At 50.2% G+C, this 16,299-nt stretch overlaps 1 protein-coding gene across 3 annotated transcripts in view; it reads left to right on the top strand.

Annotated features, from left to right (window-relative positions):
- Kiaa1755 (KIAA1755 ortholog) overlaps nt 1-16,299 on the top strand; it is a 47,377-nt gene that overhangs the window by 8,336 nt on the left and 22,742 nt on the right. For all 3 annotated transcript variants that reach the window (XM_045157458.1, XM_045157459.1, XM_045157457.1), the window contains 2 exons: nt 9,559-9,756; nt 14,686-16,021. In XM_045157458.1, the coding sequence (XP_045013393.1) occupies nt 9,559-9,756; nt 14,686-16,021 (1,534 nt within the window). The remainder of the gene's footprint in view (nt 1-9,558; nt 9,757-14,685; nt 16,022-16,299) is intronic.

Here is a 16,299-nt window from a genome sequence, read left to right as displayed (position 1 = left end):
GAGGTGTTTGCTCACACTCCTGTGAAGGCATTTATATCATGGCTGCTAGTTGAGACTGTCCCTGGTCCCCCGAGCAGAGAAACCCCAGTCTTGCTCTTTCCAGAACCAGATTACACTGGTCTCCTAGAATGACCTCCACTGGAAGGAACCTTGGAGACAGATATGCTCAGTGCTTCCCTCTTACATGTGGGGAAATGGAGAATCTCACTTTTCCTAAGCCTTTTTAATCTTTATGTGTGGTGCTGGGAATGGAACCCACGCCTCACACACACTAGGCAAGTGCTGGACCACTGAGCTACACCCCAGCCCTCCCTGGGCGTACACCCACAGAGCAGAGTGAACATGGAAGGCGGCTCTAGGACCCTGCCCACCTCGGCCCTTCCCAGTCCTCCCCCTTCCCCATTAGGAAGAGGAGGAAACAGCGGTGCCAAAGAAAACTAGAATCTTGGCTTGTCAGAGTCAGTGGAAAGATCTGGACCTTTAAGAAAACCCAGCCCACATCTCAGAAGGTCCAGCTAACGACATCTGCTGAGACCATTAAAAAGGGGGGGGGGCAGACTTAAAAAACACACAATCACACTTTTATGTTTTCCCCCCTGGTTATAAAAGCTACACGAGCCAGTTCCAGAAAGTTTGGAAAATGTAGCCAGCTCTGAAAAAATGAGAATGAAACCCTGCCTGGTGAGGCCCCCACCCCTCCCTCCTCACAGCCCTCGGGGTAACTATAGTTAACACTTCGCTTCATGCCCACTTGGTCTTAATCTGAGCCTAGGCATATTCTAGGCACATTCTAGGATCACACTGCATGGAAAGTTTTCTTTTTAAACACTGCAGTGCAAGTGTTTTAGGAGTAGGTAGTTGACAAGGAGGGAGTCTCTTTGTGGAGGTATAAAACATTTGCATATTGAACTAAGTAAGTAAAGGCTACAGGGGTCAATACGTAGGTTAAAAACATACATTTTTACACCTTGGAGGATCGCTGTTAAGTTCAAGGCCACCCTGAGAGTACAGAGTGAATTCCAGGTCAGCCTGGGCTAGAGCAAGACTCTATCTCGAAAAACCAAAAATAAATAAATAAATGAATAATAAAATAAAATAAAATAAAAAATAACAATCAGAATTACATTAATAGCACAGACTCACTGCAAGATATTAAAATGTGCCTCAGATTGGTACACACCTATGATCTCAGCGCTCAGGAGACACAGGTAGAAGGATTGTGAGTTGGAGCTCAGCCTGGGATACACAGGGAGTGAGTTCAAGGTCAGCCTTAGCTGTGGGGATGGCTCATTTGGTAAGGAGCTTGCTCCCCAAGCATGAGGACCTCGGTTTGATCCCCAGAACCCACACATCCCTGTAATCGTAGCACCCCAGTGCTGAGTGATCTGGGCGCTCAACTGGCCAATCTAGTCTAACTGGTGAGCTCCCTCCCAGTTGGAGACCCGATCTAACACAAAACACAGCGCAACAAAAAGTGAGCGGCATTCCCCAGGGCGACACTTGAGTTTGTCCTCTGGCCTCCACGTGCCCATGCACACACGTGCACTGTAAGGAAAGTGTAAGAGAAAAGCAAAAGAGAGATCTCTACAGACAGATTGTTATATTGAAAGAAAGCAGCAAGGGGTCTCAGCTTTCCCGAGGGATGAAGGGTGAAGCATTGAGCAAGATTGGGATTCAAACGTATGAGGAGGATCCTAAGAAAAACAGACTGTACCAGGTGCAGTTGATAAGAACATTGTAGCTGTTTGTGTCCTTGTTCGGAATAGGCTTCTTCAGCCAGGAATGTCTAAGGGAGGACACCCAGATGATCCCTGGTCCTTCAAGGGCATCTAGGCTAAGGGGAGCACATCAATCAGGGAAGGGTGCCAAACTTCTTTACTGCCCACAAGCTTTAGGGATAGCTATTAACTCTTTAGTTCCCTTTAGTTTTAGGGAAGGCTGTTCACCCTTCATACATCAACACACACATGAATGCAAACACACATTTTATATATTTATTTATTTGAAAGCAGAGAGAGATAAAGAGAGACAGACAGAGAAAGAGAATGGGCTCTCCAGGACCTCCAGTCATTGCCAACAAACTCCAATTGAATGTGCATCTGGCTGTATGTGGTCACTGGGGAATCGAACCCCGGACCATTAGGCATTGTAGGCACGTGCCTTAACCACTAAGCTATATCTCCAGCCCCAAACACACAGCTGGAAAAATGTACTTATTTATTTGCAAGGAGAGAGAGAGAGAAGGAATGGGCACGCTGGGGCCTCCTGCCACTGCAAACAAACTCCAGATGCGCGCGTCACTCTGAGCTCTGACTTTACATGGGTACTGGCGACTCAAACCTGTACTGCTGGGCTTTGAAGCAAGCGCCTTTAACCACTGAGCTCTTTCCAGCCCCAAACACCCATTAAAATAAAACAAACATGGAGGTTGAAGAAATGGTTCAATGCTTTAAGCACTTGCTTGCAAAACCTGATGGCCTGTGTTTGATTCCCCAGTACCCATGTCAAGCCAGATGCACATAGTGATGCATGTGTCTGGAGTTAGTCTGCAGTGGCTGGAAGCCCTGGAGTGCCCGTTCTGTCTCTGTATCATCTCCTCCTCTCTCTTAAACAAATAAATAAATAATTTTTTTTTAAAGACCAGGGGCTAGGGGATGTGGCTCAGTGGGAGAACTCTAGCCCAGTACGTTCAAGACCCTACTTCCATCCCCAGCACTGCAAAAAGAAATATGGAACTCCTTTGTTTTTAAAAAACTGTTGATCCAAGGTCCTCTGGTCCCACTGCAGAGGGCCGGATAGGTGGGCCTGCAGAGGGCCTCGCCTTCCTCCTTTTCAGTGCTCTACCCTGCCTTGCTCCGCCCCTGAGAGATGCTCAGCTGAGGGCTGGGCTGGCCTTCCCTCACTGAGAAGGAATGGAAACACGTCTATCAAGTTTCCCGGAAATCACTTCAGGCGCCTGGGTCTGGCCAGCCGTGCCCAGGCTCCTGTGGTCCCGGGCGGGGCTGTTAGGTTCATTTGCCATGGCGAGGGGCCAGGATTCTTCCCAGCAACCACTGGGGACCCTTTGCTCTGTGTTTCCCTGCGCTGCTGAGCAGGACCGAGCCAGGCAGAGGGGCCAGGCCTGTGGCAAGCAGATGGCTGCTGAGAGCGTGTGCAGCATCCTGCTTGCTGGCCCAGGGTGCCCACTCCCCCGGGGTGGAGGATCGGGTCAGCCTGTCCGAGCCACGTGCGGCTCAGTGGCCAGGCTCGCTCTTCAGAGGCAAACAGTTGCTTTAGGCACCAATGGAAAATAGAGGTGGACAGGCCCACCCCGGAAGTCGGTGGCCCGTGGCAGAGCAGGCATCCAGAGGCAAGAGAAGTGGGCTGACTTTGCCCATCAAAGTCTGGCTTGGATCCCAGCTCTGTGTCTTCCTCCTTCTGAGACTCTGGGCAAGGAACACCTGCACGTCTTTTCCTGCAAGATGTAGTGTCCTGATGAACCTCTGTACTCGTGTGGGGCATGTAAGACAGTGTAAGTGAGCTGTGTCCCCTGCTCCAACACGCATTCATCATGTAAAATAAACGTTATTGTGTATTATGCGACATGAGCACAGCAGATGCCTGGAGGCTGCTGCTGTTTCTTCTATTTATTTATTTGTTATTTTTACTCATTTATTTATTTATTTTTGGGACGGAGTCTTGCTATGTAGCCCAGGCTAGCCTGGAGCTTGAACACAGGACTGTGTCACCATGCCTGGCTTCAGACTGCCGTTGTCCCTCCCACAGGATGCCTTACTAGTAGATTCCGGAAGGCACCAGGAGAAGCCTGCACCCAGGACCTGGGGCCTGAGCTTTGACAAGATGAGTAAGAATAGCTACAAGGGCTGGAGAGATGGCTCAGTGGTTAAGGGGCTTGCCTTCAATGCCTAACGACCCAGGTTTGATTCCCCAGTACCCACATAAAGCCAGATGCACCAAGTGGTACATGCATCTGGAGTTCATTTGCAGTGCCTAAAGTCCCTGGTGCACCCATTCTCCCTCTCTCTCCTTGCAAATAAATAAATTTTAAAAAGTGGCGGGGGGGGGGGCGGGCTGGAGAGATGGCTTAGCGATTAAGCACTTGCTTAAGCTCTGAAGCCTAAGAATTCTGGTTCAAGCATCGATTCTCCAGGACTCACGTTAGCCAGATGCACAAGGGGGCACACGCGTCTGGAGTTCCTCCCTCCCTCTCTAGAGAGAGAGAGAGAGAGAGAGAGAGGTATATATATATCTGCCTCTTTCTCTCTGTCACTCTCAAATAAATAAATAACAATAAACAACAACAAAGAAAAAAATATAAAAATAATAGCTACAATAAGCAAGGAAGCAGCCCTGACGTCATTTCCCAAGACACCCTTCATATTTGTTGTCTCCTGGCGCCCCAGGTGTCAGCTGAGGCCAGCAGGATGGCAGATAGAATCCCAGTCACAGATGGGTAAACTGAGACACCTCTAGGAAGAGAGAGTTTAGCTGACCGTTTCCTAGAGGTTGTGATGCAGCCATACTTAGGACATCAGCTATGACACAGACAGGAACTGAGCCTTAAGGAATGCCAGCTAGAATTTAATATCTATTTGTTTTCATTGTTTGCTTTTTCTTTAAAAGGTAATTTTTTGTTTTTGTTTTTTTGAGGTAGGGTCTTATTGTAACCCAGGCTGAGCTGGAATTCGCTCTGTAGTCTCAGGCTGGCCTCAAAGTTACAGTGACCTTCTTCCTACTTGTGCCTCCCGAGTGCTGGGATTAAAGGCGGGCTCCACCATGCCTGGCAAAGTATTTTTTTTTTTAAGAGAGAGAGAGAATTGGCGCACCAGGGCCTCAGCCATTGCAATCCAACTAAAGACGCTTGCGCCACCTAGTGGGCATGTGTGGCCTTGCGCTTGCCTCACCTTTGTGCATCTGGCTTAAGGTGGGGTCTGGAGAGTGGAACCTGGGTCCTTAGGCTTCGCAGGCAAGCACCTTAACCACTAAGCCATTTCTCCAGGCTGTAATTTGTTTTTATAGAAACAGAAAGGTAAAAAGAAAGCTTATTTTACATAATGACTGTGTGCTGAGACTGGGGAGAGATAGCTTACTAAAGTGTTCACCTTATAAACATGAAGACCTGAGTTCAGTCCTCAGAACGCACAGAAAAGCCGGGTGTGGCATCATGCACTTGTAATCCCAGCACTGGAGAAGTGGAGGCAGGCAGGTCTGTGGGGCTCGCTGGCCAGCCAGGCTAGCCTAATTGGTGAGCTCTAGGCCACTGAGAGCCTCTGTTTCCAAGAAAAAAAAGTGGACAGCCTCTGAGAGGAACACCACCCCAGGTTGTCCTCTGGCTCCACACACATGCACACACGTGCACATGCACCTGCACACGTAAGAACACGCACAAACATGTGATACAGGTACTATTCTAAAAGATGTATTTGTGTGTGTAGGGGCGTGCATGCCACGGTGCACAGGTAGCCATCAGAGGCCAACTTTGAGGTGTCTATGCCCCACCTTCTTTGAAACAGACAGGGTCCCTTGCTTGCTGACTCCTGAGCTCGGATTCTCGTCTCCACCTCTCATTATTATAATGCCTTGGGATCACAGATGCATGCACCACTGTGCATCCAGCTTTCATGGGTGCTGGGGAGTTGAATCCTGGGCTGGCAGGCTTTGTAAGCAAGCGTCTTTAACCATTGAGCCATCTCCTCAACCTCATATATTTATATGTTGTGTTTATGTCAATATGTATAACAATTATTTACAAACAACCCTATTTTTATATAATCAAGAATCCCAGTCCATACATGCGATTATCATAATAGATGTATAATAAATGCATATATACTTACACAAATAAAGTAAGAGCTGGTGACTGCATCACTGTTGTAGTTTTGGAGTCGCATTCTGCTGTGGCTCTTCATTGACGGTGTGACTCCAGTGTTATCTGAGACAACCCCAGAGGTGGCTCAGACTCAGCGAGCACTTAGTGCACCTTGTGCAGGGAATTTCTGTCGATAATAATGATCACGCTTAATCTAAGTCAACTCGTGAAGTCTGGTACGCTTACAATCTGAGATTCTACAATGAGAAAACGGAGGCATGGAAACTGAAGCAATTGGCCTGGACAGATACCCAGTAGGTGGCAGAGCGAGCCTTCTCCCCACAGCTGGGCCGCAGTCCTCTCACCAGCAAAATGTTTATCCACCAGATTATGTATGCGTCTACGGAGTGGGTGGATGTGAAGAAAAGCAGTAAATGCTAATAGTACAAATGAATTCCTGAAAGTGACGGTGACTGATTACATTACAAATGAAACTCTGAAAGTGACGGTGAGTGATTACATTACGAATGAAATTCTGAAGATGACAGTGAGCGATTGCATTACATGTAAAATTTTAAAAGTGACAGTGAGTGATTACATTTTCAGAAACAAAACAAAGTTTAGCCCAGCTCAAGCTACTCAGGAGAAAGAGGCCCAGAGAGGGCAGGACTCTACTTAAGGCAGCCCATGGGGGTAGAAGCCAGAGGGTGTCGGGGTGCTGGTGTCCTACACAGGCGGGAGGGAGTGGGGTGTGTGGGGTGGGGTGGACTTAATCCACGTGTCCTTGGATGGCAGATGCGGTCTTCTAGTTCTCTGTCCCCTTCCCCCCCCATCCCCATGTTCACACGGGGTAGATATCCGTGGGTGAGAGCTGGGAGCATTAGACGGGCCAGGGAACTCTTTCTCTGTTCTGCCACACTGAAGACCTCTTTCTTTGCTCTGGGCAAATGAATTGTCCCCTCCTCTGGGCAGCATGTCAGCCCCAGAGCCTGCTGTCCTCCAGGTTGGGGCTATGGACGTTCATTTATTCACTCACTCACTCATTCATTCCTTCTGCCAGCAGGGGAGGTCTGCCCCGCGTGGACAGCAGGTCAGAGGGGCCTTGGTCTCTGATTCGGGGTCTCCAGGCCTTGGAATCTGGCTCTGCGAGGGAGTCCTGTTGTTTCCTCCTCCTCCAAGTGCCTTCTTTATTTCCTTGTCCTCCCCAGAGGTTTCATTTATAAAAATTATTCTGCCTCGTAAGTAAGCTCTGTTTGCATTGGGTCTCTACTTCCTCCCGCCTCACTTTGCTCCTCAATAATTAATGGGCCCAGAGTCCACCGCCAGTCAGGGAGGACTGGAACGGCTTTATATATATTCCACTGGGCTTTATATATCCCTCAGGTTCTGTACCATAGTTGCTTGGAATCTTCCAGCCTTGTCCAATTTGCCTGTTTTATAAATGCAGAAAATGTGGTTCTGGAGGGACATTTTGTTCATCCTGACACAAATTTTTCTGAGCCACTTGTTTTGTGCCAGACCTTGTAGCAGGCACCAAGGGACTCAGAAGGGAACAGGAGTCAGCAGTTGCTCTGTATTTTAAAAATATATATTTTTAATTTATTTATTTACAAACATAGAGTGATAGAAGAGAGACCGAGACAATGGGTATGCTAGGGCTGGCAGCTGCTGCAAATGGACTCCAGATGCATGTACCACTTTGTGCATCTGGCTTCCATGGGTACTGGGGAACGGAACTCAGGCTGTTAGGCTTTGCAGTAAGTGTCTTAACTGCTGAGCCATTTCTCCAGCCCCACGCACTGTTATTTTTATTGTTGCTGCTACAAGGACCATAAATGTAGGCACTTAAAACAACCATCTTGATTATCTCAGAAACCTGACAGGGTCTTGTTGGATTAAAATCACGAGTGAGGGGGCGTTGCATTTTTTCCTGGAGACTCCAGGGGAGAGTCAATTTGCCTTCTCCAGCTGTAAAAGATGTCCACAGTCCCAGGCTCTTTCTCCAGGGTCAGAGCCAGCAGCATGCCATCTGTTTGGCTGTGGTGATTTGAATGTGAATGAATGTCCCCCATAGACTCAAGTGGATTTTTAAAAAGTTATTTGTTTGCAAGAGAAAGAGGAGAAGAAAAGGCAGATAGAGACCATGGGCGCACCAGAGCCTGTAGTCACTGCAAACGAACTCCAGACACATGGGCCACCTTGTGCACCTGGTTTACATGAGTACTGGGAAATTGAATCTGGGTCCTTAGGCTTAGTGGGCAAACACCTTAACCACTAAGCCATCTCTCCAGCCCCAACTCAGGAGTTAAGAAAAATATTTTATTTATTTGACACACAGAGAGAGAGGAAGGCAGAGGGAGAGAGACAAAGAGAGGAAGAGGGAGAGAATGTTTATGCCAGGGCTTACAGCCACTACAAATGAAGATGCATGAGACACCTTGTGCATCTGGCTTACGTGGGTCCTGGGGAATCAAACCTGGGTCCTATGGCTTTGCAGACAGGCGCCTTAACCGCTAAGCCATCTCTCCAGCCCCTCAGGAGTTTTATAAGCCTTGTAAGTCTAAGTCTCGTCTTCATCTGGCTGGCTAGGGGAGGTGTCACTAGGGGGTGGAGCCTGGGTTCCAGCACAGGGCATGTTTGGGGGTGGATCTATTTCAGCTCAAAGGTGAACTCTGGCAGGGGTCCCTGTTGCTGCATTTTGGTGTTTACTGGCTGCTAGTGGCATCTCTCTCTCTCTGTCTCTGCTTGGATTCATGGACGGGAGCCAGCCTCTTCCACCATCGATGAACTGTCTGTAATCTTGGGATCAATCTCTTCTTCCCATGACACTGTGTCTGGTTGGGACGGTCATCTCAGCAACATTGTAGCTGACTGCAACACTGACCTTGCTTCTCTAGTCCCATTCCCTCTGGCTCTCTTTCACATCCCCTCCCACTTTTGAGGGTCTTGTGAGTACCATGGGCCACTTGCAGAGTCAAGGAGCGGATGAGCTGCACTCACTCCCTTTGCACCCCCAGCCTTGCCTGTATCCACAGACTCGGATGTGAGCACTTTGTGGGGGGGGGGGCTGGTGTGGTGTTCTGTCTGTTACACCTGCCCTTGGGGAGCAGGCAGCCAGTGTGGGAACTGCTCTGGCGGGACACTACAGGAGCTCAGAAGGAGGAACAGCTGACATCTCTGGGTAGAGGCAGGGGAGACGTCATAGGAAACCTCATGAAGAGATGAGGGCTCACCTGAGTCCCGAGAAGGAAGGAGGACTGGCCAGGTGAGGCAGGAGTGGAAGAGGAGGGGCAAAGCCAAGGCTGGGGGAGCGAGAGAATGTCGTGGTGGAGGCTGGCGCTATGCGCAGACCTGGATTCGGGGAAACGATGGAGAGCCCTTGAGGTCTGTTGAGCAGGGGGCAGCACATTTGAAAACAGTGGCTCTGCGGTCACCTGGGTGAGGAAGAGTTGAGGTTGTCATGGAAGAGGCAGACAGGGCCAAAGGGGCGTGAGCTACGGGGGGCGGGGGGTGGCTGTGTGTGACATGGCCGAGGGCTGTTGGGAGCTTGGGGAGGTGGTCATGAAATCTGACTGGATGGGAGACGATCACTGGGTGGGGATGGAGAGCTCCAGAGTTGAGTGGGAGTGAACGGATGGAGTAGCGCTGGCCATCAGCCATAGGTCCTTCCTCATAGGGTGTCCAGAAGGCCACTGACCTTGCAATCGCTGCTGCTGTCACTGCTCACCCTCACTGCTTGTCCCCGACAGGACCCCTCGGCCCTGGACACGGCCATTCAGCACGCCCTGGCGGGCCTCTATCCACCTTTTGAAGCCACAGCGCCCACTGTCCTGGGTCAAGTCTTCCGGCTCTTGGACTCTGACTTCCGGGGAGACGGCCTGAGCTTCCTCCTGGATTTCCTCGTCCCTGCCCAGCGTTTATGTGAGCAAGTGCGAGAAGCGGCCTGTGTAAGCCAAGGGGGATGTGGGGGTGGGGGGGGTAACCTCTCCCAGAAGGCCGCAGAGTTAGACTTGAGCAGGTCAGGTGGTGGCCTGAGTGTCTCTCGCCTTGGGAAGCACATAGAATATGAAAAGGGTTTCTATGAATCGCTGCTTAGCTGAAGGGAGCCATCTCTCCCCAAATGGAGTAGGAGGGTCACTTGGGTCCTTTGTCTCATGACACCCACAAACCAATGATATTTACATGTCCACTAGCAAGGAAGGCCTTCAGAGAGATGTCCTTGGGAGGTCCCTGGCCCTGAGGAGCTTGCTGGGGCCTGGCATCTTGGGAATAACCAGATTTCCAAGACCCCAGTGAGACAGCTTCCATAGAAATAACAGAGAATATTCCAGAACTTCCTTAGTGCTGCAATGACTATATATATTTGGTTTTTTGTAGCAGTGCCTCGCTCTGGCTCAGGCTGACCTGGACTTCACTATGTAGTCTCAGGGTGGCCTTGCACTCACGATGATTCTCCTCCCTTGGCTTCCCTAGGGCTGGAGTTAAAGCATGTGCCATCATGCCCGGCTATGACTCTCATTTTCATCCCTGGAAATCTCTTCTGCTTTCTGGGGGGTCACTTCTTGGGCCAACGGAAGTGAAAAATGTCTTGGGCAAGACTTGTGGCTGTAAAGGGCAGATCTGAGTTGTCCCCCTGCAAATCCTCTTGAAGACCCTTCCTTGCCTCTGCGTCTCCCTGCTGACAGCCTCCTTCAGCCAAAGGCCAGGTTGCTTTATCTGGGGTTGCCTCTGGTCCTGGGAGGAACCTGGAAGTCTTCCCTAGCAGCTATAGATAGAAAAATTTCCAGGAAGGATTCTGATTGGCCAGACTTGGGTCACATGCTGATGACTGGACCAATCAATCACTGGGGCCTGAGGAGATTGGCCCGGCTGGATTCGTGCCCCTCTGCTTAGTCAGGGACTTAGCTCATCAGGAGCAAATCAGGGTGGGACCTTGTGTCCCTTAGGAGCCGGCACAGAGGAGGAGAGAGCCTCCATTAAAATTGTTCAGCCCAGTGCATGTGAAGGAACCTATATGGTGCAGGAGCAGAGACAGCAGAAGGGGGTCTCGGGGCACCCCTGAAGCATGGATAGCCTGCTCCCCTGTTGTGTGACCCCTGTTGACTTCATTCCGTGCTCCCAGTCCTTGTTCTCCTTGAGAAAACACACAGTACTGTCCAGTTCCAGTTCTTTTATTTGGCCATTGAAACCCCATTTTGTGCTTTCCTTTCCTTTCCTTTTCTTTTTTGGTTTTTCGAAGTAGGGTGTCACCATAGCTCAGGCTGACCTGGAATTCACTCTGTAGTCTCAGGGTGGCCTTGAACTCATGGCGATCCTCCTACCTCTGCCTCCCGAGTGCTGGGATTAAAGGCCTGGGCCACCACGCCTGGCTCTGAAATTGCATTTTCACTGGCCCTTTCCTGGATTTTTCAGTGACAAATATCCACTTGTCACTGCCTTTTTTTGTTTTTGTTGTTGATTTTTAGGGCATAAAGAATTTTTTAAATTTCAATTTATTTTTTATTGACAATTTCCATAGTTATGGACAATAGCCCATGGTAATTCCCTCCCTACCCCCCCCCCACTTTCCCCTTTGAAACTCCACTCTCCATCATATCCCCTCACCCTCTCCATCAGTCTCTCTTTTATTTTGACGTCATGGTCTTTTCCTCCTATTATGATGGTCTTGTGTAGGTAGTGTTAACTGCCTCTCTGTTTTTAATGACGGGCGGATTTGATTTGCTGTAGTTATAGCACGTTCACGTAACCTCAGAGCAGGCAGGAGACAGTAAAGGTTCAAGGCACCCAGGTTCAAGTCAAGGTTTGGTCACTGTGACCCTGGAGATCCTTGCTGCCTCTCTGAAGCCCAGCACCCGTGCGTGAGGGAGAAGGATAATGGGCTGTCCCGCACCACTGAGTCACTGAGAGAGCTAAACTGCCCCAGGTGTGGGGGTCCCACGTGTGGGGCTCTGTCTTGCTCAGATAGAAAGCAAGGGAGCCCACCGAGGGCTGGGTGGGGAATGGTGCCACCTGTCCCCAACTCTCACAGCTTACGGACTCAGATGTTCTCCAGTGTGAGATTCACAGTGCTGTGGCCAGGAACTGGCCTTTCACCTTCTGGTGCAAATGCGGTCCCGTTTCACTATCACCTCCGTGAAGAATTCCAGGAAACACCCGCTAAGTGAATAAAATGTCCTTTCTGGGTTCTCCTCCCCAGTAATTTAGTCATGTGAGACTGGGACTCGGGCCAGCCACAGGACTCACTCAGCCAAAAGCCAGGTGAAGGAAACTACCTGGTTGATCCAGAAATGTCATTTATATTTTCGCCTCTAGGTGAGGCTGAGAGGTATCCCTGCACAGTGGTTCAGAGAGTTTCTGGGGCATCTTTACTTGCTTTAAAACACACACCACATATATGTGTGTAAAACCTGCTATATTCTTACCCACGGAGGGAAAATTAAATAACCAAACAACAAATCTCTCTCTCCATTATATATATCATCCCTAATCAGAATGATGGGTTAGCATATAAAAATGGTAATGGTGCTTTCCAGGCCACCTGCTGAGTTAGTGGTAGAGTCAGATTTCCCGACTTCTCATTCTAAATTGTTTCCATCTCATTCTAACTGTTCTACTAACATTAACGAATGGTACAAAAATCAGCAAAGGAGGTTTCTTTTAAAAATAGATAACCCCTAGTGTCTCACCCTAGCTCAGGCTGACCTCGAACTCACAGAGATCCTGCTACCTCTGCCCTTTGAGTGCTGGGACCAAAGGCATGCACCAGCACACCCAGCAAAATTTTCTTGATTTTTTTAAAGAGAGATTGATTGAGAGGGGGCAGGGATATGATGGAGAGTAGAGCTTCAAAGGGGAAAATGGGGGGGGGTTACCATGGGATATTGTTTACAATTATGGAAGTTGTCAATAAAAAAGTAAAAGATAGATACCCCCATAATTGTACAGAGGGTGAGTGCTGTCAAAAGGAGAGTGAGAGCTGGAGAGATGGCTTAGCGGTTAAGCGCTTGCCTGTGAAGCCTAAGGGCCCTGGTTCAAGGCTCGATTCCCCAGGACCCACGTTAGCCAGATGCACAAGTGGGCGCACACATCTGGAGTTCGTTTGCAGTGGCTGGAGGCCCTGGCACGCCCATTCTCTCCCTCCCTCTGTCTCTTTCTCTCTCTGTCACTCTCCAATAAATAAATAAAAATAAACAAAAAGGAGAGTGAATTCATGTTCTTGAATACTTACCTGTTACGTGCCTTGTGGAGGTGTGCTTATGTATTGCTCTTCCTCACATGCCAACCCGCGAACTCTGACTGGCATGTTTTAAGATTCCTAGTCACAGATAAGAACAGTTAAGTTATTTTTACAAAGTAGCCATTTAGCCATTCAGATTTAAAGTCGGGAGTAGGGTAGGCGTGAGCTGGGTTGGAAAGGTTTGGGTAGATGGGGAGGAGAGGGACACGGCTGTGCAAGGTCCTTGTATTAGGTATTTTTCTTCTTTGTTGTCACTAAACACCCTTAAACTTAAAGAAGGAAGGTTTATTGTGGCTTACCACTACGTCCTGGCAGGAGAGGCATGGCCACAGGAGCAGGAAACAGTTGACCACATTCAGTCCACAGTCAGGAAGCAGAGAGGGACAAATGCTGCTACTCAGCTAACTTTCTCCATTAAAAACAAAACAAAACAACAACAACAGGGCTGGAGAGATGGCTTAGCGGTTAAGCGCTTGCCTGTGAAGCCTAAGGACCCCGGTTCGAGGCTTGATTCCCCAGGACCCACGTTAGCCAGATGCACAGGGGGCGCATGCATCTAGAATTCGTTTGCAGTGGCTGGAGGCCCTGGCACGCCCATTCTCTCTCTCTCTCTGCCTCTTTGTCTGTCTGTCTGTTGCTCTCAAACAAGTAAATAAGAATAAACAAAACAAATTTTTAAAGCCTTTAAAAAATATTTTAGTTATTTTAGTTATTTGTTTGAGAGACAGACAGAGAGGCAAATAGAAAGAGATAGGTCCTGGGAAATCAAACTTGGGTCCTTAGGTTTTGCAGGCAAGTGCTTTAACCACTGAGACATCTCTCCAGCCCCACCTTCTCCATTTTATACAGTCTGAGACCACCCCCCCCCCACAGCCCACGGAATGGTGCCACCCACATTTAGGGTGCACTTCTCACCTCAATTAACCTAATCCAGAAACTTCCTCATAGACATGTCCAGATATTTGTCTTCTTGGTGGTTCTAGATCTCATCAAGTTGACATTGAGATAAGCCATCACAGTCCCCATGGAAAACACCTTGCTGACCAGTAACTGAACCCCTGAGCTTCTCATTCAGGCCAGTGGCTAGCCAGCGTCTTCAAGGCCAAGGTCAGAAACAGGGGGACTGGGTATGGTGGTACACACCTTTAACCCCAGCATTTGGAGAAGCAGAGGTAGAAGGTAGAAGGATCACTGGGAGTTTGAGGCTAGCCTGGGACTGCAGAGTGAGTTCCAGGTCAACCTGGGCTAAAGTGAGACCCTACCTCAAAAAAAAAAAAAACAAAAAAACAAAGAGCCGGACATGGTGGTGCATGCCTTTAGCACTTGGGAGGCAGAGGTAGGAGGATCGCCATGAGTTCAAGGTCATCCTGAGACTACATAGTGAATTCCAGGTCAGCCTGGGCTAGAGTGAGGCCCTACCTGGAAAACAAACAAACAAACAACAACAAAAATAAACAAAGAAAGGTTGGGCTAGGTGAGGTAACACGGCACATCCTGAGGTCTTGGGCGCCTTTCCCGTCTTGCTCCTAGTCTGCAGCTGTGTGAGGTCCCATGTGGGAGAGGAAAGGAAACCAACCAAGAAACCAAGAGCGAGGTCCTCCAACTAACTCCCTGCTCTCTGATGCCTCCCCATCTGCAGGCCCCCTACGCCCACTGCCTCTTCCAGCACGAGGGTTGGCCTCTGTGTCTGCGGGAGGAGGTTGTGGTCCACCTGGCACCACTCAACCCTCTCCTTCTGCGCCCTGGTGACTTCTACCTTCAAGTGGAGCCTCTGGAGGAGCAGTCTGTCCACATGACACTCAAGTGCCTCTCCTTGGATCTGCGCACAGTGGACAGGAAACCCGTTCCAGGGTCATCTTACCCTATGCTTTTCACCCCCGAGTGGCTGGAGGCCATCAACAAGGAGTTTGAAGGAAGTCCCCTGCACAACTGCCTGGTGGCTTCAGAAAACGGTATCGCCCCTGTGCCTTGGACCAGGATCACCAGCCCAGAGTTTGTGGATGACAGATCCCCAGCAGCGAACGTGGTCTCACCAGCTGGGGACTCCTGTCCATCAGACGCACTCCATCCTGGCAGTCCCCAGGAGCTGTGCCGAGCCAGCTCCCCAGGCAGCCAGGGGTCTTTGGCCCATAGTGGGGTCAAGGGTAAGGACAGGACATCTGGGGACAAGTATCCAGGACTCATCAAGGTGGAACCAAGCCAGCCTGGGAAGGTGGACTTCAGGATGGACCACGGGGCCAGCCGGGGCCTGGGTGGGGAGTATGTGACTCTCTTGGGCTCTTCCCAAGAGCACCAAGAGGGGTGTCTCTGTAAGGATGTGGTGGCACCTGGTGGGTGCACTCTGAGAACCCTGGAGGAGAGATCTGGAATTAAGGGGATGCCTTTGCCTGGAGGGATCATGCCTCTCCCAGAACCCACTGGTGAACTCCACTTGGGGAGATGGGCGAGTGCAAAGCCAGCCGGCTCAGGGGAGGGTGCCTGTGTTTGGGGCTCCAGGAGGAAAGCCAGACTAAAAGTATCTGCCCACAACACAAAACGACAGTCCCAGCAGCCCCACCTTGGTGTCCCCGAGCAGCCTCTGGAGTGCATCTCTGGTGTGGAGGCAGATGTCTCAGAAGAGCCAGCTTCCTCCAAGATGCAGGGGTCTCTGAGACTCACAGAGGCCATTGTCCAGCTCAGACCTGGGCCAACACAAGCATCCTCGCCCCATCTGAGCCCAGCTGCATCTGCAGCCTCAGCCTCTGAAGCAAAGACAGAGAAGACCAAGCAGGGCCATGCCAGCGTTCCCAAGCCCGTGGCTTGTGCCAGTCAGAACACCTCCTCCTCGCCAACCCCCACTTCTGGCCTCCAACTCTCAGGCCTGACAGGGCAGAGGCCAGCTCTGGTGCCTCCCAAGGACCAGCACGGCAGGCCTTGTAAGGCCCCGTGCTCCCTGGACTCTCTTCAGCCCCATGGAACCAAGGCTCCAGGGAAAGGTGAGTGCCCATGCCGAGCAGCGTGAGGGAGCCCTGTGTGGTCCAGGTAGCTCCCAATATTGGGGGGCTCTGGCTGCGAGATACAGGGGCTGCCAGATTGGCCCAGTTTCAGGGCTTTAGAGCACAGTGGAGTGTGCTAAGAGCTAGAGGTCTCACAAGCCTGGAGTCCAACAAGGCTCTGGGGTCATGTTGTAGCTTTCCCTGGCCCTGGCTGCGTGACCTTGGCCAGGTACCTAACCTCTCTCAGTGCAGGTGTCCCTAGCTGTGTGGTGAGGGTC

The sequence above is a fragment of the Jaculus jaculus genome, chromosome 8, assembly GCF_020740685.1.
Source record: "Jaculus jaculus isolate mJacJac1 chromosome 8, mJacJac1.mat.Y.cur, whole genome shotgun sequence".
Taxonomy (NCBI): Eukaryota; Metazoa; Chordata; class Mammalia; order Rodentia; family Dipodidae; genus Jaculus; species Jaculus jaculus.
This window is presented reverse-complemented; position numbering and strand designations above follow the sequence as displayed.